This window comes from Sander lucioperca, chromosome 12, assembly GCF_008315115.2.
Source record: "Sander lucioperca isolate FBNREF2018 chromosome 12, SLUC_FBN_1.2, whole genome shotgun sequence".
Classification (NCBI taxonomy): domain Eukaryota; kingdom Metazoa; phylum Chordata; class Actinopteri; order Perciformes; family Percidae; genus Sander; species Sander lucioperca.
This window is the reverse complement of record NC_050184.1, coordinates 27,761,511-27,785,653: the sequence shown is the minus strand read 5'-3', so window position 1 is coordinate 27,785,653 and position 24,143 is coordinate 27,761,511. Positions and strand designations below refer to the sequence as shown.

At 40.4% G+C, this 24,143-nt stretch overlaps 1 protein-coding gene across 2 annotated transcripts in view; it reads right to left on the bottom strand.

Annotated features, from left to right (window-relative positions):
* Positions 1 to 2,581: 2,581 nt before the first annotated feature.
* The window catches only part of nup210 (nucleoporin 210), a 31,359-nt gene continuing 9,797 nt past the window's right edge, over positions 2,582 to 24,143 (bottom strand). The window contains exons 13-40 of one of the 2 annotated variants that reach the window (XM_031316537.2): positions 23,510 to 23,708; positions 23,037 to 23,182; positions 21,774 to 21,992; positions 21,326 to 21,499; positions 20,801 to 20,993; positions 20,376 to 20,482; positions 17,953 to 18,057; positions 17,341 to 17,442; positions 16,999 to 17,127; positions 16,628 to 16,755; positions 16,410 to 16,545; positions 16,255 to 16,317; positions 15,580 to 15,759; positions 15,317 to 15,397; positions 15,032 to 15,163; positions 14,591 to 14,749; positions 14,098 to 14,189; positions 13,787 to 13,961; positions 12,225 to 12,400; positions 10,521 to 10,741; positions 10,001 to 10,137; positions 8,576 to 8,690; positions 7,402 to 7,548; positions 6,323 to 6,573; positions 5,965 to 6,169; positions 5,036 to 5,158; positions 4,475 to 4,552; positions 2,582 to 3,803 (exon numbers count right to left, since the gene is read on the bottom strand). In XM_031316537.2, coding sequence (XP_031172397.1) covers positions 3,700 to 3,803; positions 4,475 to 4,552; positions 5,036 to 5,158; positions 5,965 to 6,169; positions 6,323 to 6,573; positions 7,402 to 7,548; positions 8,576 to 8,690; positions 10,001 to 10,137; positions 10,521 to 10,741; positions 12,225 to 12,400; positions 13,787 to 13,961; positions 14,098 to 14,189; positions 14,591 to 14,749; positions 15,032 to 15,163; positions 15,317 to 15,397; positions 15,580 to 15,759; positions 16,255 to 16,317; positions 16,410 to 16,545; positions 16,628 to 16,755; positions 16,999 to 17,127; positions 17,341 to 17,442; positions 17,953 to 18,057; positions 20,376 to 20,482; positions 20,801 to 20,993; positions 21,326 to 21,499; positions 21,774 to 21,992; positions 23,037 to 23,182; positions 23,510 to 23,708 — 4,077 coding nt within the window. In that variant the 3' untranslated portion in view covers positions 2,582 to 3,699. The remainder of the gene's footprint in view (positions 3,804 to 4,474; positions 4,553 to 5,035; positions 5,159 to 5,964; positions 6,170 to 6,322; positions 6,574 to 7,401; positions 7,549 to 8,575; positions 8,691 to 10,000; positions 10,138 to 10,520; positions 10,742 to 12,224; positions 12,401 to 13,786; positions 13,962 to 14,097; positions 14,190 to 14,590; positions 14,750 to 15,031; positions 15,164 to 15,316; positions 15,398 to 15,579; positions 15,760 to 16,254; positions 16,318 to 16,409; positions 16,546 to 16,627; positions 16,756 to 16,998; positions 17,128 to 17,340; positions 17,443 to 17,952; positions 18,058 to 20,375; positions 20,483 to 20,800; positions 20,994 to 21,325; positions 21,500 to 21,773; positions 21,993 to 23,036; positions 23,183 to 23,509; positions 23,709 to 24,143) is intronic. The other variant, XM_031316538.2, reaches the window with a different exon arrangement.

Sequence of the window (24,143 nt, the reverse complement as noted above, 5' to 3'; positions counted from 1 at the left end):
AACATTGTAGGCAATAAAGTAATTTACTCAGTTTTATGCTATTAATACATAATTAAAGTCATAAATACTGAAACCAAATAGGTTTCAGTAGTAGGAGTTTCCTCAGTTGTGCTCCTGCAACAAATCCAAACAGCAAGAATATAGACCAGGAGCTTGATTAGGTTTGCATTGACATTTGTGTCATTTTTATATGAATTCTGCATCATAAACTTCAGCCTTTCTCAATCATACTGCCATTTTCTTTTTTCTGTGGAAACACTTATACTTACATAACCGAGGAAAATGCTTACAGTAAACATCTACCACTAAATCCAGTTCATCTAAGTTACAAATGACCAACTCCTGAAGCTTTCACTGGGCTCACACCAGCAACCTCGGACTTCCCTCACATAGATTTCTTTCCAGGCAGACCTTCTTACACCATCTTGAGGGAGCAGCCTTAGCATTCTTGCCAGGCCTCATTCAATGCCCACCTCATTGATCCCCTCCACCGACAGCACAGTAAGCCATCTGGAACAGTGGCGGTTTCCCTTCACCCGGGACGCAGCAAGATAGCTCTCAGCTCGACAGGCTGACAGGTGGGTTTTATTCAACCCGTGTGCCTTAATAGAGAGAATAAATTGAGTGTCATTTTAGCTTAACATGGATGACTGCCTTAATAAGTTATAGATATACTATGTGGTCACGTTTTTAAACCCACATGCCACCATCATTTGATGGGAGTAATTTAAAAATGGTCATTACCACTTCAATTTCATCACATTTTAACTGAAGCGGGCAGTAAATCTAAACTAGTGTGCTGCAGTGCTACTGCTATCTCCTATAAGCAGCTGCTGAAGCAGATAGTCAATCAGTTGGTATGTTTTCTTACACAACAGAACACAGCAGTTAACATGCTTTCTCCTCCTAAGCCAACCAACATCTTTAGAATACCCTTGAGCCCCTGTTGTGGCCACAGCCTGAGCTACACAGCTGGTCTGCCTGAGCTTCCTCATAAACACCTCTCAGGCATGAGTTGATGCTGCGTCTGTGTAACACCCCCTCTGAGAAATAAGGAGCATGTGGAAAATAATGCAAAGGCTATAGCTGGAGCTGTATTGGTCCAATTCAGAATTATTATTTTTTTGTGGGTCTTTATGTGTCTGTTAACATAATTTCCACAGATCCCTGTGATTAGCCTTGAGTAATATAACAATTTTGATAATTAATGAATTGTTTCAAGCAAACATTTAAAAAATACTGTCTTTTCAGATTTTCTACTTTTGTTTGTGATATATCATTGTGAATTGAATATCTATAGGCTATAGGTTTTAGACTTATGGTTAGACAAAACAAGCGTTTTGAACACATCAGCTTGGAAGAAATTATCAATTATTCTAAAAAATAACCTGCACATTGATGAAAAAGCATTAGTTGCAGCCCAAAATAACATAGACCCTAGAATTACTAAAAAGTGTACAAATGCACACGAGATCCATATAAGGAAGTCGCAGCCCAGAAGTGTACTGCAACTGATGTTCTGCTGCTTGACAAATAATTGTGCACATTCTCTGCTCACCTCCTCAAGATTGTGTAGCGTTTGCTGACATGCAGGTGGCTGCTGAGGGCATACAAATGAGCTAGGTGACTGGGACCCACAACAGCAGTCCAGAGCAGCGTCACAGACAGATGGGAGATATTTGATCAGATGTCGCAGACCTTTTCACATCCTCAGGGAGCCAGACACTCTCCTAATCCCCTCAATTTGTGTACCACATCAGACTGTGGGGAGTGTACTGGCTTTGGGATAAATGGAAATTCGGCCATTACTAATACATAAAATCACCACTTTCGTATAAAGAGGAACTTTATATTTAAATGCAGTACTTCCCTTGCATTACTAGTTTCTTTTCTTGTGCTGCAATCAATTTCAGTTTGCTAAAATAAGCCTGTTAAGATGCCTTTACTGTGGCTGGGTTAGTTCAGTTGGTAGAGCGGGCGCACATATATAGAGATTTACTCGACACAGCAGCCGCAGGTTTGACTCCGACCTGCGGCCCTTTGCTGCATGTCATTCCCCCTCTCTCTCCCCTTTCATGTCTTCATCCGTCCTGTGAAAATAAAGGCCTAAAAACACCCCAAAAAGATGTCAACAAAATGCAACAAGAAAAAAAAACTGCGTATAAAAGATCAGATGAATGAAACAGCACTGATGCAGAAAATTCATTCATAGGTGTTGGTGTAGATAATCACAGGTTGAGTGGTGTGAGTGACCGAATCAATGTTGAAAGTGTAGTAAAAAAAAATCTGTATTTAGTTCAGACTGTATTTCTTGTTATACAGAAATGAAAAGATGCATTCTATATTCAATTCAATTTTATTTACAGTGTAAAACCATAACAGAAGTTATCTCAGGACACTTTACAGATCGAGTAGGTCTAGACCACACTCCAATTTACAGACCCAACAATTCCTCCAAGAGCATGCATTTGGTGTTCAGTCAATATTTTGAGTGTGTGGGAAGATTATTTTTGAGTTATTTTGTGAACTTTGAGGCAAGACAGATTTATAAAAAGGTATTTGATGAATAATTACAAGATGCTGAACGTGAAAAGTACAAACTTTAATTAGCAAAAGGCAAGAGCATGTTCACACAAGCAAATAAATGCGTCTGTATTATGTGCTGAAAGCTGTTCAGATATGACTGTAAGGCATGAATAACAACAACAGCAAAGAAGCCATTTGATCATCACATATACTCCTCTTATAGTAACACTTCATTTCACTAGCTAACATAAATACAATTCCTTGTCAACATTTTTTCTTCAAATACAAAAATATCTTATTTAATTAAAACAAAGTCACACTCTTTTCTGCAATTCGACAGTGCTACATTAATCTTCTCCCGAAAAGTTGGTCGGGTAAAAACAAACTGGAACAGAAACGTTACATATTCAGAGACCGGATCACATTTGATTCTTCCTGCGCTGAAGCAACACCGGGATAAAAAACACTGAATGATGGTTCACAATCTTTAACGGTTTCACATTAATGAAATACACAGGAGCTGCATGCTGTCATGTTGAATAATGAGGAAGTTAAATGCACAGTACAGAAATCAACCTTTTCCTGGTTAGGGTTATGCACATTTGATACCATTGAGGAGGATGTTTCAGTAGACAGCATTTTCACAAAATCTATTAGCTACAACGAAACAAAGGACGTTTCCTGCTCATAAAAATAAAATGTTTCAAGTTAACGTTTGCTTTTCATCATACAAGAATGAGGTTCCTCCTGAGATACTGAATTTCACATGTCAGATGTATAAGTAGCACACAAATAATAGGTGAACAAACACAAAAAGCAACCTTATTTAAAGCACAAACTAGTGGATTTTTTTTAAGATGTCAGTTAATAACAGCGGTTTTGAATAAAAGATATTTCCATGGCAAAAGACACACATACATATAGATCTGTTTCCACACAAAAAAAACAAAAAGAAAAATAGCCCTGTTATCTCGCAGCAGCTCTTAACTGCTCTGCTATTCTGAAAATTAAGTTTAAGTATCTGTGCCAACATATTATGAAGACAATAGAGTGAAACAGATTCTGCAGTCACATCCCACAGCATTCATACTGAGGGACAGAGGCACATTCACTATGCTTTAATGGCCTGTGGTGTTCTACTTTTGAAGAACAGAGACCAGACAGAGAGCTTTATCAGGACTTGTAGTCTGGAGAATAGAGACGTGACCTGGGGCTGCTGTTTGGGTCCGTCCTCGGTATTGTACGGTTAAAGGAATTTCCTACTGGAGAGTCTAAACCTGAAAAAGAGCCAAATATAGCACTGAGTAAATAAAGCACATATAGCAGAATAGACCAATCACTTGGTGGAGAGATAATATTATAAAGAAATAAGTGGAGCCTATTAAGTGCTAGCAGTTAAGGTTGTTCAAATATGGCAGAATTTAAAAAAGGAAATACCACTTGGTTTAAAAGAAAAACAAATGAACAGCCTTATTTGTATTGGTAACATGTATAGATCTCTCCCAAACAGAGTGTAGCAGCCAGAGCGCAGGCTATAAATTGTGATGTCAAACACTGCCTGCGGCAGTCATTCACAATAAATTGGAGACTTGGGGACTGAAACTGTTTTTTGCCTGGTTTTACATCCAAATAATGAACTTTCATTCACAATGGGTGAGGTGCCATTTCATCAAAAAATCTATTTTGACTGGCAGAAAATTGTCCTGGATGCTGTCAGACACCTCTTCTATCTTTACTAATTCATTCTCAGATGAGCTTTACAGCCTAGTGGTGTCACAGAATCAGGGGTTGAACAAACTTCTCTTAACTGCTTAAAAGACCAAAGCGAGATGATTTCATTTTTTTTTTTTTTTTATTGAACTGACATGTAATGGTACCTCCCTTTGAATGTATGCTTTAGTCTTAATTTGCTTAATAGCCACAGTAGGAAAGTGTCACAGTGTCCTACCTGAAATGGGTGGTGGTGTCCTCTGGATGAAAGCAGGGTGATAAGCTTGTTCCCTTGGGCTGAACACAGTGTGGAGGACTGCAGGTGATAAAAAACACATTCAAAACAAATCATCACAGTGTTTGAAGAGCTGTGTAACACAATTTCTTCACAAGTTTAGGTGCTTCAAATTGTGTCTGCCTTTGATGAACACAGACAGTACAGCACTTTTTTTTTTTTTGGAAGGAACTCATATTCCTCTTGTTGCAAAAGACAAGGTGACCCAGCAGTGCCTTGCAATGTCGGAGGCTTTCATTTTTACATATATATATAGAAACAAAATTACAGCTTTGGTTTCAGTTGCCATTATTACAATAAGAGTGACAACAATAAACCATACACCTAATTCCATTAACCAAAGAATGACAAGATGAAACTGAAAACAGTTCAGGTGAAACCAAACACTTACCTCATTAACACACTGAATAATCCAGGTATTCAAACACCGCATTAGTATTACAGTACCTCCAACTACCTCCGTTTTACTAGAATAGCATTTCCTACAGTAATGAGGTAACCCACCGATGATGATGATGGCTGTACCGGCCAGCAGAGCAAACAGGGTGAAGAACATCATCTGGTAGCAGTTTATGAAGCTGTGCAGAGAGTGCCCCCCCTCGATGTTACCAACTGGAGGAGCAGCTGCTGTGAGAGTGGTGGATGAGACAACAGGCTGTCAAAACCTCTTCAAAGTGCTGACAACAAACGACACACTAACAAATATCTGCTATGACACTGAGGGATAATGATGCTCATAACAGTGGTAGTGAAATGTGACAACTGAATGAAATTATGGTTTCTAAAAATCTGCCTAACAAAATTGTACTTGTTAAATAAACTAAATGCAGAAAAATAGCTACATTCTGGGTTCCCAATTTCATGACTACTTTTAGGACTGGCACTTTTTCTTTGGAATTCAAACTACTGTACGAACATAGGCAAAATTGCATTATTCGATCCGTAATCATCTATTCTAAATTACAATTCTCAGTGTATAAGCACAACAGACCTGACTTGGAACCCAGCATGGGCATTCCTAAAATGCCCAGTGCATACCCCACCACCATATCTTTGCTAACTTAAAATGAGGAATTTGACACCATAGATGGAACAATTATGGATAAAGTCCAATAAGGCTGTAGTGCTGATGTTGCAAGGGCCTTACAGTAACATTAGCTTGTCACTCAGTGAGACAGCGGAGGCCCCAGGGATAAATGGAACAATGTTAATTCGGCAAAGTATTTTAGGATTAGGCTATGTGGATTGCATTGAAATTACTTGGCAGTGATTACGCGTTAGTTCAAATTGGTTCCAACTTGATTTTATTTTTTTAAAAAGGTGACAGCCCTACTACCTTTTCTGTAACTTATAACATAAAGTACGCTTTAAGCAGCATGACCTTGTGGCTTGAGGTACAGTGCCTTGTCATTTGCACTAAAAGGATATCTGACCTAGCTTGGCGGCGTTGGGATCAGCCACGTGAATTAAAGTGACTGGGATGACAATACTCTGGCCGCAGGAGCTGCTGCTTATGGAAATGGAAGCAGAGACCGCTGTCTGAGGGTCCACAGCGCTGACGGTGTACTTAGAGAAACTAGGGAAACCATGGTGAACCTCATTCTCTTGGACGGCAATGTTGGGAGAAGTAGACACCACCTAAAGATGTGGAAAAGTGTTATTTACATATATACGTCATTCTTAAAAGGAAGTTTATTCTAATAAGGGTCTTACTATATGTAAAAAAAAAAAAAATGTAACATTTTATTAGAAGTTCTACTAGTACTACTACTCAACAATGTTTTGCCTGACCTCCATGTTGGACAGGGCAGCAGTGGGGCTGTAGACGGTGAGTTCTGCTGATGGGTGCAGGTTTGAGAGAAGCAGCTCAGTCTGGTCAGAATAGAGGCCTGGCTCTATGGGCAGACTGGTGCTGACTTGTTCCCCAGAGAAGGCACTGCCCTCCAGGCCTGCCCTCACCAGCAGGCTGGTCATGGACATGCTGAGCACACGGGTCTGTTGGTCAGTCGTCGGCTGCAAGGTTATGGAGCAAGTGTAGGAGCCTGGGGCGAGTATTCACAGAGGTAAAAGAAATGGTTCAAGGTCAATTATTGATATGTGCATTTGGGACAAGGAAAGACTATGGATCTCACAGTGTTTGACCCTTATGTGGTCTCAAATATATATATGTCTGAATTTGCCAGTGAGGGTAATTTCACAATCACATGCTCCCATTAGGACCTCAGTGGGATTCAGCTGAGTGGTCAATAGCCTTGCACACACATCTCCTCAGACATATGCCAAAACTGGGGAAGAGTCCCAAACACAATTAGACAAGTGCTTCAAGCAACAAGGAGTCTCCTCAGTTCAATAAATCACTTGAACACTTTTTATAGTTCCTGCTAAACTCATTCCATGGGCAATGTAGATAGATTATGTCCTCGTAAATGGTGTTTCCCCGCCCGTCGTGCGAACCGTGTACACATAAACAAACAGTGTGCCTAGGTTAGGTTTAAAAGTAAAAGAAAACTAGACGCCTTTAAAAAAGGTAAAAAGTATGTGAATGTAAAAACCAAATACATTTTAGTATGGGCAATTCTAAGAGATAGTTTTCAACCAATAGCTTTATAAGAAGTACACTCCGTGTTATAAATGTATAAGGAAGGAATGCCCAAACACTAAAATTCAAATATATGATTGGATTCTGCTACGACACCAAATTAAAACAACTAACAGTAGTCATTTAAATCAAGGTTACATCAGTGCTGCAGGAGTAAGTAAGGCCTAATGCACTGTATCTCAATATAATAAAAGTATAGTACAAGTATAAGAGACTCACTGCATCTTTGACCATGCATGTGATTTCTGGTCTGAATTCAGATCATCCTTACCAATGCTGGAGTCAAAGCTGGTGTGGGTTTTGAAGACATCATTAGCAGGGAAGTCAATAGCATCACTGGTGAAGCTGAGATGGCAGCTGACAGAGGTTTCTGGCTGCAGCTGAGAAATAGCTTCAGCCTGGGCAGAGGAACAGGGTCCTGCATGGCAGAGCACACCGGCATAAGATACAAAAACTTTGGACTTTATTACACACTTTGTTATTAAATCAAAACAATTATATCAACAGACTTTAGTTTTTCTGGGCAGTTACAAATAAGAACAGGGACTTTAAGCACAGTTCGAGAGTCAGATAAAAAAGATTTATAGCAGTCTCATATCTGTCCGTCAACCATGAAGCTACAGCCGGGGTCATCCCTATGTTCCCCGTGTCCTATGTTCCCCGGGTCAGGGTTAGGGTCAGGGTTAGGACAGCCTGTAGGCCTACATAGGCCATTTGCCATGGAATTTGGCAGTAATGGTGGAAAAAGTAACAGACCGGGGAAGATGTTGCTATGTTCCCCAGTCTCATACAAAGAGGGGAACATAGGACCCGGGGAACATAGGACCCGGGGAACATAGACACGCTCCCCTACAGCCAGTCGGTCAAATTAGCTTAGCACAAAGACTGGAAACAGCTAGGCCGGCTCTGTCCAAAGGTAACAAAATCCTCCTACAACATCTCTAATCTCACTAATTAACACTTTCTATCTTGTTTGTTTAATCTATACAAAAAAAGTGTAATGACAACTTGCTGTTTTATGGGGGGGGTGGGGTTATGTGCCTGAGCAGTTGCCAGGCAAACAGCATACACTCCAGAATTACAGGTCGTCACTGAAAAATAGTCCAGCACATAAACCATCCTTAAAAAAGCAAATTGTTGATTTTCCACTTTAGTTTTTGTACAGATTAAACAAACAAGGTATAACATGTTAATTGAGCTTTAGAGGTGCAGGTAGGTGGATTTTGTTACCTTTGGACAGGGCCAGGCTAGCTGGTTCTCCCTTTTGTCCTGTCTTTGTGCTAAGCTAACTGGCTACTGGCTGTAGCTTCATATTTACCATACAGACGTAAGGGTGGTATCAATCTTCTCATCTAATGGCAAAAAAAGCTATTTAAGTGTATTTTCCAAAATTATGAACTATTGTTTTAAACTAATATTTCACTAAAACTGAGTCAGTTCAGTACCAATGAGGTTGGTTCCTTTCCCTCTGGTAGTGAGTAGGACCTTTGTTTCCTTGGCGATCCTGACAGGTGTAGCCTGCGCCATAGCAGCCGTCTTTGTAGGCGCTTCAACTACTACCTACAGAACCATACAGAGAAGGAAAACAGCCAATAAATCCTAAGAAGATTCAGGTGTGAGCTTTAAATGTAGAACTAATTGTTTACATCAATCACATCGGCAAGGGAAACAAAAGTAATTTTCAAATCTCATCAATTCTTATTCCAATAGGAAATATTCATAAAATAGCAGGTTACATTCAGCTCACGAGCAGAGAGGAGCATGACTGGATAGAGTGTGGTGACATTCACAGAGAGAGACAATTAATCCACACTCCATCATGTATGAGAATCGCAACAGTGGTAATGTCATGCACACACATTAGGCTGAAACAATGTGTTACTGAAAGGTGATGATGGATATACTATACATCTGTTGTACGTTTAGTCTCGTTAGGATATGTTGCGGAAGGATTGATACAGTCTGATGCACTGGTGGAGAAGATCAGAATCTCTGGAGAACAGAGATGTCGAGAGTAGAAATAAAGAAAGCAGAGAGGTGTGCTGTTTGCATAATTAGAACTGGTTTCTTGTAGCTCATTTATCACAGTCATGACTAAAAGACAGGGCAGCATGGTGGCCCAATGGTTAGCACTGTGGCCTCTAGAGGTGCAACGATGAATCGATTAATCGATTAGTTGTCAACTATTAAATGAATCGCCAACTATTTTGATAATCGATTAATCGTTTGAGTCATTTTTTTATTCAAAAAAAATAAGATTTCTCTGATGTCAGCTTGTTAAATGTGAATATCTTCTAGTTTCTTCTCTCCTTTGTGACAGTAAACTGAATATCTTTGAGTTTTGGACAAAACAAGACATTTGAGGATGTCATCTTAGACTTACACTGATCCACATTTTTCACCATGTTTTGACATTTTTATAGATCAAACAACTAATCGATTAATCGAGAAAATAATCGACAGATTAATCGACTATGAAAATAATCGTTAGTTGCAGCCCTAGTGGCCTCACAGCAAGAAGGTTCTCGGTTCGAATCCAGGTCGTTCCGTGTGGTTGTTCTGTGTGGAGTTTGTATGTTCTCCCCGTGTTTGCGTGGGTTTCCTCCGGGTGCTCCAGTTTCCCCCACCATAAAAAAACATGCACTAGGTTCTCCAGTCAGTCAGTGCCCTTGATCAAGGCACTGGCTCAGATCTGGAGTTGGTCCCCGGGCGCTGTAAATGGCTGCCCACTGCTCTCTTGAGGGATGGGTTAAATGCAGAGAATGAATTTCGCTACATGACAATAAAGTACCTTTACCTTTTTAAAAGGGAAACACAGTATGTCAGTGAAGCATTGCGGTTAATATACTTACTACCTACAGATAACATACCTCTCTGTACGTTTTCAAAACACCAGGTATCTCGTAGTACACAGTAACTGTGCCCGAGTCTCTGGCTACTGCTGCACCACTTTTAGAGTCCACCTGAAGAACACCATTAGCTGAGGAGCTCCAAGTACCATGACCACCTGCAGAGAAGGCAAGATAATGTCCAGCTTTTAAAGTACACTTTAATGAAACAAAACGGCTTATAATATGAAAGGTACAAAGATAAGGATCTCCTCAAACAAAAGTAGTACTACAATTAAAATGGACTTAAGATAATTGAGTACTTTATCCTTAAAAGGAAATTCAATAAAATGCAGTGCAAGACAGATGCTTCTAATTCCAAAATAAAATGTAACTGCATAAAGTTTGTGGAAGAACACAAAAGCAGAAAATACACGACTAGGCTCATTGGAGTGCCAAATCTAAACTTTAAACTTTCCAAATGTTTTTCCTTTGTTCAAAATAATTATTTTCTGATCACACAGAGTATGTCTGCTGCTTAAAGAACATGTAGATGTCTCACCATCTGGGCTGGTTAACTGGGCAGTGAAGCAGACCACATCCCCCACCACCAGTCTGTGGGCTTCATGTGGATGGATGGCGTGCTCGACAGGTAGTGGAACATAGTCCGCCACACCCACGTTTTCACTGTCCCACACTGCAAGAAGAGTAAAGCCTACATTGATGGTCCTCACTGTCAGAGTGTGGTTACCAGGCCCAATCCCCACTTGCACCAGGTCATCTCTGCAGGACAGAACAGAGGTACAGGTTGAATTATGGATTAACTATTATTTATAACTAATCAACCTATACTTCAATACAATTCATTAACGGAAGTCTAATGTGGGCCGATACAAAGTTATTGTAGGCATAGGAACAAAGCCCACACCTAATCCAATTGCTCTCTCGGTGGCTTACTGTGACACCCTATGCCCCGCCATTGATCCCCATTTGACCCTGCGTTCATCCCCTTGTGCTCGACCCCTCTAATCCTTTCATCCACGACCCTAATTCATCCCCCTACTCCTTATCTGTCGTTCCAATAAACTATTTTGCAAACATAACTGGCATTGTCTTTGTTACTAGAGAACTTAGTAATCTGGGTAAAACTGGGCCAATAGTATTATACATGCTTAAAAAAAAACAAGCTATTGAGAAACATTTTGAAAACAATACTTTCCATTCCTTAGTTTAGCTTTTTATAGTTCTACATCCTATTATATTTATCTTTTTCCCCCCTGAAAAAAAAAAATTCTCTTTTTGCCTCCATCTCCAAAGCATCAGTTCTGAACAAATGGGGCCAAATTGCTCGCACCTCAGATAGCAGTAAAATCCAATTGGCTTCTTGGAGACTCAGTAGGATATAATCATAGACCAGCCCTTTTAGTCCCAAGACTACCGGCCCTTTACCACTCTGATTTTTATACTTTCCCCCTAAAATTGTCTGGCAGCATGTGGAGAACAAGGTAATAGACTTAATTTATTGTGCAGACAGACGGGGGAGTCCCTCATCAGGAGGGAAGCAATGCTCCTCCCATTAATTTAGCTCACTCACTCAGGTGGAAACAACTCCATCTGAAATGAGGTTGAAGGAACAGCCCGGTAAATCAATGTTGTGAACTCCTACTGTAGCACAGCCTGCCATGACCTCAACTACTCAGGTTGTACTCTACAGTTATTAATGCACACAGTCTGAACCAATGGCCAAAGGTACAGTATGGTGCATCACAGCACTGGCTAAGTATAGAAAATATTGTTAGTGGATAAATCTCGTATGGATCAACATCATAAAAACAAGTCAACATGTCAAGTACATTTAAAAGAAAATCTAAATCAATTTTTACATTGTAAGAATGTAGAGAACAATGATGGATAAATGCATTCCAAATTAAACACATTTTCTGTTGTGCTGGTAGAGGGTGAGTAGTGTGGGTTGACGTGACTTGTCTGGCAGAATTTGAAATACAGGGAGACATTAGGTTACGCAAGGCTGTGTGAGGTTGAACGAACGGACCACTCAAAGAGACCCTATATATAGCCCATAACAGCAGGATAATGGCTTTTTAACATTGGGACACTAAACAAACTGCAAAACATATCCTCCTCCCTCCTCTGCCTGTCTACTATAGAAAACATGTTTCACTCACTAAGTCACACTGTTTATGAACATATGAATTATGTACATACATGACAGCACATAGAACCTATAGATTGTATGTTAACAGACCTGTTTGTGGAAAACGTAAGGTGGGAGTTGGAGCTGTGTAGGGCCTCTCCAGTGCTGGCATGAAAGTGGACAGTGAAGGTGAGCACTATGCCCAGAGGGAAGGCTTTCAGGCTCTCTTTGGTGTGCATGTAGAGAACTGGACTGGTACTGAAGCGCACATAGGACACAGGTACCACCTGAGGAACGAAGGGAAGAACTAGTGTCGCACTCGGTAACTCCAGTGACTGCCACGGGTCAGTAATGTTAACAAGTGTTGATGCTAGAATGGATGGTCCGGAGGGATGGGTGAAGGCATGACCCGCGCTACTCTGCTTCAGATTGGCATTCCTGATATTCTTACCCTAACCAATCTCACTCCTCATGCCTAAACCTAACCAAGCGATCAACCAATTAGAGTTGGGTCATGTCTTCGCCCGTCCCTCTGGACCATTCGTTCTAGCATCAACCATCGCAGAGGCCATACAACTCAGTCCAGTGACAATTAGCCTGTAGCAGATGTAACAATGGAGGCAGCTCATGGTTCTGTGTGTTTTACAAAGATGCTGCATAAAAATCTATGACATCAGAAAATGATTTATTTAAATTAATTATTTTATTTATTATTTATTAATAGTTTTTTATTAATTATTAATAGCATCATGCAGGTAACTGGTTCCAACTAGCCGACTGCTCCGAACAAGTGACAAAATAACGCAAACATGTTCCTATTTACATGTTGTGATTTGTATAGTCACAGGGTGTACAAATAATGCCATGATCACTAGTCACGTTCACTACTAACTAACTATTCACATTGGTTTTGTTGACGGAAGTAACTGTGCTTTTCGGTGTTGCGCTAATCACTCCGCCCAAGTAGCAGTGCTTCCACTTTCTGAGAATATAGTTCCCACTTAGTATACGGTTAGAAGACGGCTGTGTCTCATGTGACCTTATTATTTGTACACGCTGTGACTATACAAATCACAACATGTAAATAGGAACATGTTTGCGTTATTTTGTCACTTATTCGGAGCAGTCGGCTAGTTGGAACCAGTTACCTGCATGATCTGTGCTAGGCTAAGCTAACGCTGGGGGCGTCAGACAGAGTTACAACACGCACGGAGATGAGAAGGGTATGTATCGACTTGTCTAACTCTGGGGGATACGGTGAATAAGCTAAAGTCCCAATAAGTTGGCGTGTTCCTTTAAAGCCATGCTTTTTCTACATAAAGCCAAACTGGAAAAAAAATCCTTGACATACAGTAGATGTGAAATGTCTCCTATTTTAAGACAAGTTTCTTAAACCAATATTCTCAAACATATTTTTTAGCTTATTATTTTCTAATCACAAACTGATGTATCGTAATTTAGTGTTCAACCCATTTTAATTAAACTGGAAAATTAAATTAAATTTGGAATTGAAATAATGTACTGTAAATGTTTTAGCAGACTGACATACACAGCTTATACAACAACTACAGGCAGGAGGTCATTTAAATGGATTTCACTGTTAATATCCATTCGATATTGCCTTTAAAACCAAAAATCTGAAACACTTTTCATGCAGTGACTCTAAAACTGACCTTCAAAGCAAGGATGAGAGTTTGATTGACACCAAAGGTCTCTTGCGAGGTGATCAGCAGAGAGGAGATGCCAGTAAGGGAGCCAGAGAAGAGGAAGCCCTTATCATCCACTTGAGCAATAACAACCTGGTCAGGGCAATCCAGCATTCGATAAGAGAGTGCACCTACACCATCCCTATTAGACAAACAAAAATTGCATCATGTTTATCCAATCTGTAATTTTGTAATTAAAGTTGGAGAAATCCACACATTTGTCTATACACATGCTTTTAGAATTGACAAAAACTACTGTGCAGGCACTCGTAACTCACCTGCTAGTTTGGAGTTTGAGGGCTGAGTTCGGAGCCATCAGTAACTCCCCAGACTCTACTTCTGGATTAAGCATATGCAGCTTGTCATAGACCTTGATCAAAGCACAATGTTGAAACTCCAATTATTAAAGGGATTTAATCATTCTTTGATGTTTCGGGACAAGTGATATGTCATAGTTTAATGCAGTTTGAAGATGGATGCATTCAGCTCTAACTAATCTGCAGTCTTATCACTTCACAAAGTTAACAACTTCAGATATTCCAAAGCTCAGCAACTGAAGTGCTCTGCTGCCTTAAATGCTAGCTTTCTCTATTGTAAAGAAACAGCAGCAGGGACACAGGTCATGATAAGCAAAGTAGTCCATAAAAAGAGGTCTTTATAAAATATCTGCATATACAGTATTTATAATACTGGTGTTCAGGACACACAGATACAATGTTTACAGCAGTGCTTTTTTTCCAAGTGTATCCCCATGTAGCCACAGTGCTGTACCTGGATCTGGATCTCATCCGTGAGCTCCTGCAGATTCCCCACTAGCTGCCCAGCCTTGGGGTCAGTAACTCTGAGCACCACCTTCAGCCCTGTCCGCCCTCTCGTTCTTCCAGTCACCCTCATGCCAAAGTTGTGCTCTGACTGGATCTCCATGTTAGCCTGAAGAAAGACGGGCACCATTATGAGAATGGCAAAAATAGCAGCAGCAAATCAAATAAAAAGGCAACAGTGATGAGGAAGCAGGGACAAGGCAGATGCTGACGAGGAAGCAGAGACAAGGCATATGCTGTTGTTTTTAAATCATACTGTAATGCAGGGACAGCACATCTTAAGTCAATCTGATAAACGGATCAAAGAGACAACACGAGCTAAAATAGGAAAGGTTGAGTGGCAGAAAATGTGATATCAAATGCAGCAGCAAAAAACCTGAGGGCAGTGTACCTCAATGTGTCTTGGCTGGACATCCAGAATGTCTCTCTTGGTGGTGGACCACGTGAAGGTGAGGCCAGGTACAGCATTGCCAAAGGAGAAGGGTGTTTGACTATTGGTCAGACCCATCACATATACAGGCATCTAGAAAAGGAGATGAATGAAGGTGATCAGTGAGTACATTGCCCATAGAGAGCTGAATTAATGGTTTCCCAGTTAACTGCAGTGCTACTGTAAGCAATAATGCTTAGATTTGGGGTAATTTTTTACTGTAGTTCTTCTCCAAAAGAATCATACCTGTGCCTTTGTCTTCATTCTTGTGATAGGTGCTCTGATTCGAATGGCCGTCAATTGCACAACCTCAATTTCTACTTGATCCTGTGAGCACAAGAGAACAAGCTTTTTATTGTAAAATCTAAGCGATATACTTGCCCACATCTATCTATCTATCTATCTATCTATCTATCTATCTATCTATCTATCTATCTATCTATCTATCTATATATATATATATATATATATATATACATATACATATACATATACAAACACACACACACCTGAGACACAACGACTAGCTTCCCAGTCTCGGCATCAACAGCTTGGACCAGTCCAGTCACAGTGACATTACCAACGGTAACACCCCTGACATGGCCCATGCCATTAACAGAAGCTATTTCCTCCTTGGAAATAGAGAAAAGGATATTGGACTGAGGCTGAGGGCCCCCCTCAGATGTGATCTATAAATGACAGCAAGAATGAAAAAGGGAGGGAGATTTTGAAAGCGAGAAACAGGAAGAGAGAAAAAATTAGCATCACTCTTACATGAGTGATCTTGACGACACTTGACAGTGTAGTCAATAGCCTTCATCAATGCAAGATGTGATAATTTGCTAAAAGACATTATCCTTTGTGTATTAAAGTACTCAATATTAGAAAAATGGATATCCAACACAAATAATATGTAATGCATGTGTATTACTAAGTTTAATGTTTAGCAATTAGGAGGCCTCTTGGATCGATGGTAAATGCTTTCTAATTCAAGCATGAGTTGAGGCAAATAAAAGGGGAGCTGGATGTTTAGACCAAGAGCAATTAGGCTAACGTCATCTTCCAGAAGAGTCCTGGCAGAGGGCTCTTTTGGAAGATAAACTGAGGACCAGATGAACTCTTCTGGCAAGGCGAACTGAGACCAGCTGTTCTCAGACAAAACTTAAGCATCAATATATACATACCTGCATCATTGCTCCAATCAACAGAGTCATTTTCCTTGGGATGAGCTTGAACGGTGGAAATACCTACAAGTGAACCAAAAAAAAAAAAAAAAAGTTACATATATGCAAGAGTCAAAATGTGAACTGGCATTTTAGAAATTCAAACAAAATGATACCTCAATTTGCTGAGGTGCAGATGAAATTTTTTTCCCATGTTTATCCACAACAACACCTGAGAGAGTGGTCTGACCAATAGAAGCACCTTTCACCATGAAAACAGCGGTATCTTTTTCTGTGGACTCCGCTAATCGTCTGCAAAAAAGATATTTAGAAATTGACATGAAGCCTTGCAGGTTCCTACATCCTCAATGACAAGTTTCGACAAATGACTTACTTTAGAGAGACGATTGCAGAAGCTGCTTTGAGTTTAAGATTCATGAAATGAAAATAGCTGGCTGGGAAGGGCTTCTTATTATCATCCAAGACTCTGACATAAGCTCTCACAGATTGGCCAATCTCCACCTGTAACACAGATTAATGACATCAATCATTTGGGAAATTGTCATTTTGGTTCACAGACGGGGCAAATCTAATGACGCTAATTCAAGACATGCTGACTTTCATGAAAACCAAGACGACGACCTTTTTTAGTGCTTTGACACCATTGAGGCATTTCAGGAATGTGTGGTACTGATAATAGGGATCATCTAGTCAAGCTGTGTCTGGACCCTCCAAAAAGAGGAATTATTGGGGTGGGAAACGCACCTTGTCAACCACTCTCACATAAACCTCCAGGATGTCAGAAACGTGTACAGTGGCCTTGGCAGGGGCTGGAAATGCCAGACAAAGGTCATGAACCATCACCTTCACCTCCCCTGGGTAGACTGGAGAGACCTAGGCGCACACAGCAAATCAATCAAGTGAGTGCCAGAATTATCTGCATTCAATGGATCATTGTTGTAGTGTACTCTAATCCACAATCCAGGTTGGATTATGGATTAAAGTACACCAGTAGGGAATTCCTGGAAATCCACAGTATGTTGTTCAATATCACAATTGTGTATTGCCCTGAACTAATCCCATCACAGTCTAGATGTTCATTCTTACCTGAGCTGTTCCTTGGGCCTCCTGGAATACCACGGTCGCTATCCCTTTAACACTGGTATTGACAAAAAAGTGGCCTGAACCTTCTCGCAGGGCCAAATTCTCCTGCAAAACAAAATACATTTACTGCCTTGTGACAAATCTGAAAATCACTTTAAGACTGAAATGATCACATATTGTGGGGCGATTCAGAAAATCATCTGAGTTTACTGTAATTCTTTTTCTGTCACTCAGCTGGCATGAGACATCAAAGAGGACCTCTGACCACACTCACTCTTTAAAATCCTCTTACACAGGTCACTAGCTGTTATTTAACCCCCACACCTGCCAAACACTGCTCCTATATCGCACAGGATTAGGAGAGGGAGGCCCACTGAGGGAAGAGGGATATAGGATTCCAGTGTGCCTAGAGCAATCATTATTAACGTTTGAATTCATTCAGTTGGTACCAGTGTGACGAAGTTAATTTCCATGTTTTGTTCTGCTTGATTAAAAGAGTAAATTATATCCTTTATGATGAAATATCAAATGCAATTTTGCTTTTAGCAAAACAAGCCAAGTCTGTCGGTGTTTACCCTTGCAGGGTAAAGAGATATGTACAAGTCAGTCCCTTACCCGCACATCAGGGTGGTTGTATATGGTAACTGTGTCAGGAGAAACTTTCACATCTTCCACCAATAGCAGCTCCAAGGTGGCTGAGACAGGGGTCAAGGGGTCATACTGTCCAGAAGTAGAAGAAGGGTTGGAAAATACTTGGTGTTATAGTTACAAATGTAAATATTATACCAGCATACAATACAGTATGTTGGTAATGCCAGGAAGTAAGTTGAAGTTGGGACTGAACAAAAGAAAAATAGCTTGAAGTGCTCATATTATGCTTTTTGGCTTTTTCCCTTTCCTTTATTGTGTTATATATCTTTTTGTGCATGTAATCGGTTTACAAAGTGAAAAAGCCCAAAGTCCACCCCAAAGGGACTTAACCATCTTCCAGAGAAAACACTGTTCACAAACTGCTCCAAACAGCTCTATTGTAGTCCAGCCTTTACTTCCGTGACGAACGTGGTCACTTTGTAACACGTTATAATACTCGCCTAGCTGCTAGCATGGCACGCCCTCATTCTCTGCAACTGACAAGCTAGCAGTGCTTACCTAGCTACTGCACATGTGCGACTCCCAACAAAGATGGAACAGAAGTGAGATGCCTCACTCTGTAGCTAAAACAGAGAGCTCAACACACAGGGTGAAAAGAGGAGCTGCAGTAATGTGCAGTACAACAAAAATATGGTGTTTTTTGAAAATTAAACCATATAAACCTATTCTGATATAACCTCTAAATACAATTATGAACCTGAAAATGAGCATAATATGAGCACTTTAATTATCACATGCAGGTGCAAGTTTATTGGAACACAACATCAATGAAACGAGTATAGCTCTGCACACTGACTCCAAACAACACAAAACACAACATTTCCATCACAGTCTATGTTTCCATCCACACGTTTTTATCCGAATTAAGTGATATCGAATGAAAAATGCCTTATGGAAACAGTAAAATTCGATTGAATTTCATGAATCTCGACTCAAAGGAAATACGTTCGGTCTCATCTGATTTTATCTTGATCGATATACGGCTTATGCGATAAACGCTGATGGAAACGTTATTTGCCGAATAAATAATGAATTGCGATTAAGTTTTAGGTCATTTTATGGTTGCAACCCGCCACAAAACGAAGAAGAAGTTTTAGTTAATTTCCGCCCAGTATTTCCGCTCTGTTTGCACACATGGCGGGTGTCAACAAAGACAGATGTAAGTGGACGAACGAGGAGACGCACTACCGGGAGTGCCGACACAAATGTCCCTTATGATGCAACGATCGTCTACCACAGCCTGTAGTACGATTGATGGCCAGCCCTTTCTATTGACAAAATCCCTGTAGCCTTCAGCAGGGGGTCTAATTGGGACGTGAGTCCCGTCTATTGCGCCATACACCTGTGGCACAAGGTGCGCTCTGGAGTTACGCAGCGAGATATCATGCGTCTCATCCACTCCAGGTAGGTATGTATGTATGTATGTATGTATGTATGTATGTATGTATGTATATCTTCGCATCATCCTCGTTCATATGGCATTGCACACGGTGTAAACACACCGGTGCACGGTGGTTTTGCGGACTCCAAACGTTTCGCCTACCACTCTGTACTCTGCGCATGTAGCCAGTTTGTAGAGCGCAATGGCGATACGCTTCTCGGATGGAACCGGAGGGCGATAGCTTGCGACATCTGGGGAAAAGGGACGGGCCAATAAAATTACACAACAGGTCAAATGTTGTCTTGGTCATCCGAAAATGCTTCAACCAAAGGGTTTCTGTGAAGTGTCTCTGAACCACGATCTCCCAGAACTGTTTGGAGCGCTGTCGTTCCCACACCACAGGCCGCCTCCGTTGGCGTCGGGCATTTACGTGCATCTGCATCATCATAGCAATGTGTTGATAGCGTCGTTGTTTTCTTATTATAGCTTGATATGTCGTTATCAGCTGGCACATAAGCACTATTACAACTTGTGCAATATTGATCATTTGTTGGTAGATGGTGCGATCCATTTTGTCTAGCAAAACTTTGCTGGCAAATGTTTGCTTGAATGTTGTGCGATTCAGTGCGAAAATGAACGGAAACACCTTAAAATGTCTAAAATCAATTCGATATACCAATTTGACCGCAAAACAGCATGTGACGTCATGGCACAGGTTTTTATTCGCTTTAAAGCCGTTGGTTGGAAACGCACTTTCACCAGCTTCATTCGCATGAGTTTTTTTTACCGAACTTCAGATAATTCAATTGACAAGTGGATGGAAACTTAGCTACAGTCAGATCTTTATTTAGGCAAAAAAACTCACTTGACATTGATCTGACTGGGAGAAAACTGTTAGCAGATCCACAGGACAACATTATACGGTTATTTTGAATAACGTTCTGCTGCTTCTGCTTTTTAAAGGAAGTGAAACATTTTGACACATCTTAGTGGTTAAGTCACTTACTGGACTGGGAACGTTGGCTGCAGTGAGATGTAAAACCTGGTAACCCAGAGCTGTCACTGTGATGGCAGCAATGCCTGTTTGATGATGGACAAGAACTGTCTGCCGTCCTGCCACAGATAACAACAACAACAGAAACAAAACAGTAATTTAACAACAATCCAAACTATTTGTCATCACTAATCTATAGAAACAAAAAAGACAGCAAAAACACAACAAAAAATGTATTCCCAGTAGTGGGTGAATGGATAATTCCCTGTCTGCCTCCACTGTCTTAGAATTAAATCCTGCCATAGCTTTCTCTCCTGCCTTTCCCTCATTACTTTCCAAATGTCTAAACAAAAGAGTTAAGCCGACAACCCACTCTTTCTTAAAAATACAACAAAACAAACAAACTAAAAGGTTTAAGGCAAGACACAATGCTTTACCGTGAAGTTTCATCTGCTTGTTGCCATCCTCGAACAGTTGTAGCTCCATGGGCATAGTGGGTTCAATACTGGCCAGCGACACCATGGTCGATTCCCACAATATGCTCAGAGAGCTGAAGTTGTCAAACCTCCTTCCTTGTTGATCAAAAGCAGCCAAATCCAAAATGGGATTGCGGTAATTTGAAACAGGTACCTGTAGTGATGATCAATTCATTTTCCAAACATTATGCTTCTATTATGGAACATTTATAATCCTTATCATCATTGAGCCAAAGATATTTTCTAATGATTTTACAGGAGCAATAATGTGTTCATAAATAAAGTTAAAGTCCTTTTGTGAGATAGTTGTCGCTTTCTTCAAATGGCACGTCACCAAAATGAAATTCAGTGATTTCAGTGTGAACAGCCATGGACAAAGGTAAGTAATCAATACAAAACAAATACCAGTAATAAAAAGGTAAATGTAGGCAGCTAAAGACAGCAAGGTGAAGCGTGTTGAGCCTTGTAAAGGGACCACATACATACCACTTGTTTGTTCTGCTGCAGCAGCGGGCAGGTCAGGTCCAGCTGTGGGCTGGTATACACTGGGACCAGGGTGAGGCGAGATGGAGGGGCACATACAAACTTGACCACTGCCGGCTCCACAGCAGGATAAGGATTGGTCACACTGGCCTTGTTACCGACCATCACCTCCAGCACCTGAAGAAAAACATAATGACAACTAAAGCTGATGACAAAATACTAAAGTCCTATTTCTATAACTATTTGGAGCCCGCACAGTTATAAAGCATGACACTATATATATACAGAGGAGTTATATGAATAACTATAGGTAGATTATAAAGCTAAGATTTTGAGATATTGTATTTATTCTCAAATATTATGAAATCTAACCATACAATTCTTCGGTTGGCGGCATGAATGGAAAATAGAAACATACAAGTATAAACAGTATAATTTCAGGAGTTCCCACCTGCTCTCCCAGGGCCCTGCAGGTTGCTCTGACCCAGTGCTGGTTATAGTTGTGAGATGAGGGACTGGTCAGCGTAAGGCGAACACTGGCCTCATCCTCAGCGCTCAAGTTGCAGAAGAACTTTGAGGGCTCTAAAACCCAAGGTCGTGGCCCGCCCTCAAACAACATGTCTTTAGATGATCCCAGAGTCACCACAGCCACAGATACAGGGTCAATCGCCTGCCAAACAAAAGTATTGTATTATAAAATGTTACAGCAGCACACTTTCAGAAAGAAATGCTTTTACAAATGTCAACAGATTTGGGGGACCAAAATCTAGTAAACGCAGAAAGTAGGTGTGCAAAATGTCATGGAGGGAGATTTTGAAAAATCTAAGAGAAAGATATCTCAATATTTAAAATGAAAGCAGGTATTTATGTATATCAGCTTGGGCATTAGTGTTAAGAGGAACTAAGCGGGCAAAATGTTTAGCTTAACTTATTTTACAGCAAAGAAACAAAATTGGGTCATCCATTAGCTGCCAGTGCAAAACAAGTAAAGAAACATCACAAAAATGTCTGCAATATTTTGAAGAATACTACTCAATCCCATGATAAAAAAATACATGACCTCAAAAGTGGTGCATCAAACAGCATGTTACTGTACTGATAACCTAAATGTAATATGCAAGGAAAACCACAGCTGTCCGTGGATCAGGAATGACGAAATTCTTCATGACAGGAGATTTGGTCACTCATCATAATACATGTCATACTATTAAATTAAAGAACTCTACCACAACAGTTGAATTCATTTTCATTCCTGTGCAGTACTAGAGCCCAAACATAGGAAACAAATCTGTGTATTAGGTTTAAAATGCATAATTAAAATGCACAGAGGAAAGAGGAGGAGAACATTTTAAGACTCTGATCATCGCATTTCTAACTTGATTGTAAGGAGAGAGTATGTGTATGAATGTGTATGAATGTTCATGTGTGTGCATAAGTGGGTTTGTTTAGTTCGAAGACAAAAGCTAATTGGTGTTATGAGGTGAGTTAAAAGAATAATAGCAATCGCAACAAAGACTTCAGGTAAAGTTGAAGATGATTACACCATGCAGATGCCTCAGCATTCAAAAAGAAAACGTGTGAAGTACACTATTAACTAAAGAACTAAAGAACTTCACACAAAGAAAATAATTCTGGAGGCCTTGAGAAACTAAAATGATACATCTCAAAGTTCATGATGAGCAAGGCCGTGGAAGGACAAAACCTTTGGACTCACTCTGAGAGGAAGATAGGCAGCAATGGTGATCTTGGCACTGAGGTGAACGTTGCCGTGGGTGTAGCTCACAGTAAGTATGGTGTACCCAGTGGCCAGGGCCTTGGCTTTCACCCCACTGCAGTGCTTCTGGCCTGGAACCAGCCTCTCTGGATCAGGACAAGGAGAGTAGGAGGAAGCCACAGAGTAAGATAGAATGCAATATCACAATGTACAAATAACCACAACTGTTCACCCAGATGCTCATTTATCTTCCTATCTTAAACCACACTGGAGTACAGAGTGGTCGTATTGTATGTGCCAGCCCAATCTCCTGATCAATAATACAAGATTCCAAAATTAAAACTGTAAATCTTGCTAAGAGAGGAATTTTGAAAGAGATAAACGTTGCAATTTGAAAGCCATCAAAAATTCACAATGCTTTAGAAAGAGTTAGAGTGATCACAATATGACACAGTCAGATCACCCAGACTCACCGTCTAGTATCTGGAAGACGCCATGGTTCTCCTGCTCAACCTGCAGGTCAAAGTGGGAGCAGTCACTCAGCATGACCCGCTGTTTCTCCACCTCCTCCAGGAGGCCAAAAATCCTGAGGGGCAGATCCAGAACCAGGCCCACCCTGGCCTCTACTGGGCAAGGAGCAAAGTCCATGGCCACAGGCTCAACAACATACACCTTAGGAAAAACAGGATCAAAGAAGTATAAAAGAGTGTTAGATTGAGGGCTGGGAATGATAGTAAAAGGGGGAGATTCAAGCTATAAGACTGCAATGTACTTTTATGGCTCCACAACTAGGTTAGACAATTACACAGTTTCATATTTTCATAATTAATAATGATGATGCACTTCAGAAATAATTTACCATCTGTTGTGTTTTCAATTACTTCAATGACTACCTCAAGCACATAAAATACTTCCATTAGATATGACAAATTACAGCATTTAATAAAAAGTTAAGCAGGAAGAAGCAGAGCAATATTCTTTAAAAAAAGAAATTGTAGCGGCGAGTCCAAAGCTGAAGAGTTGTTCAAACTTTCCCGAATTTCAACATTGAAATTGTTGCGAAAAGTGAACAAACATACTTTGCTTTGACATACAGGTAAAACCCAA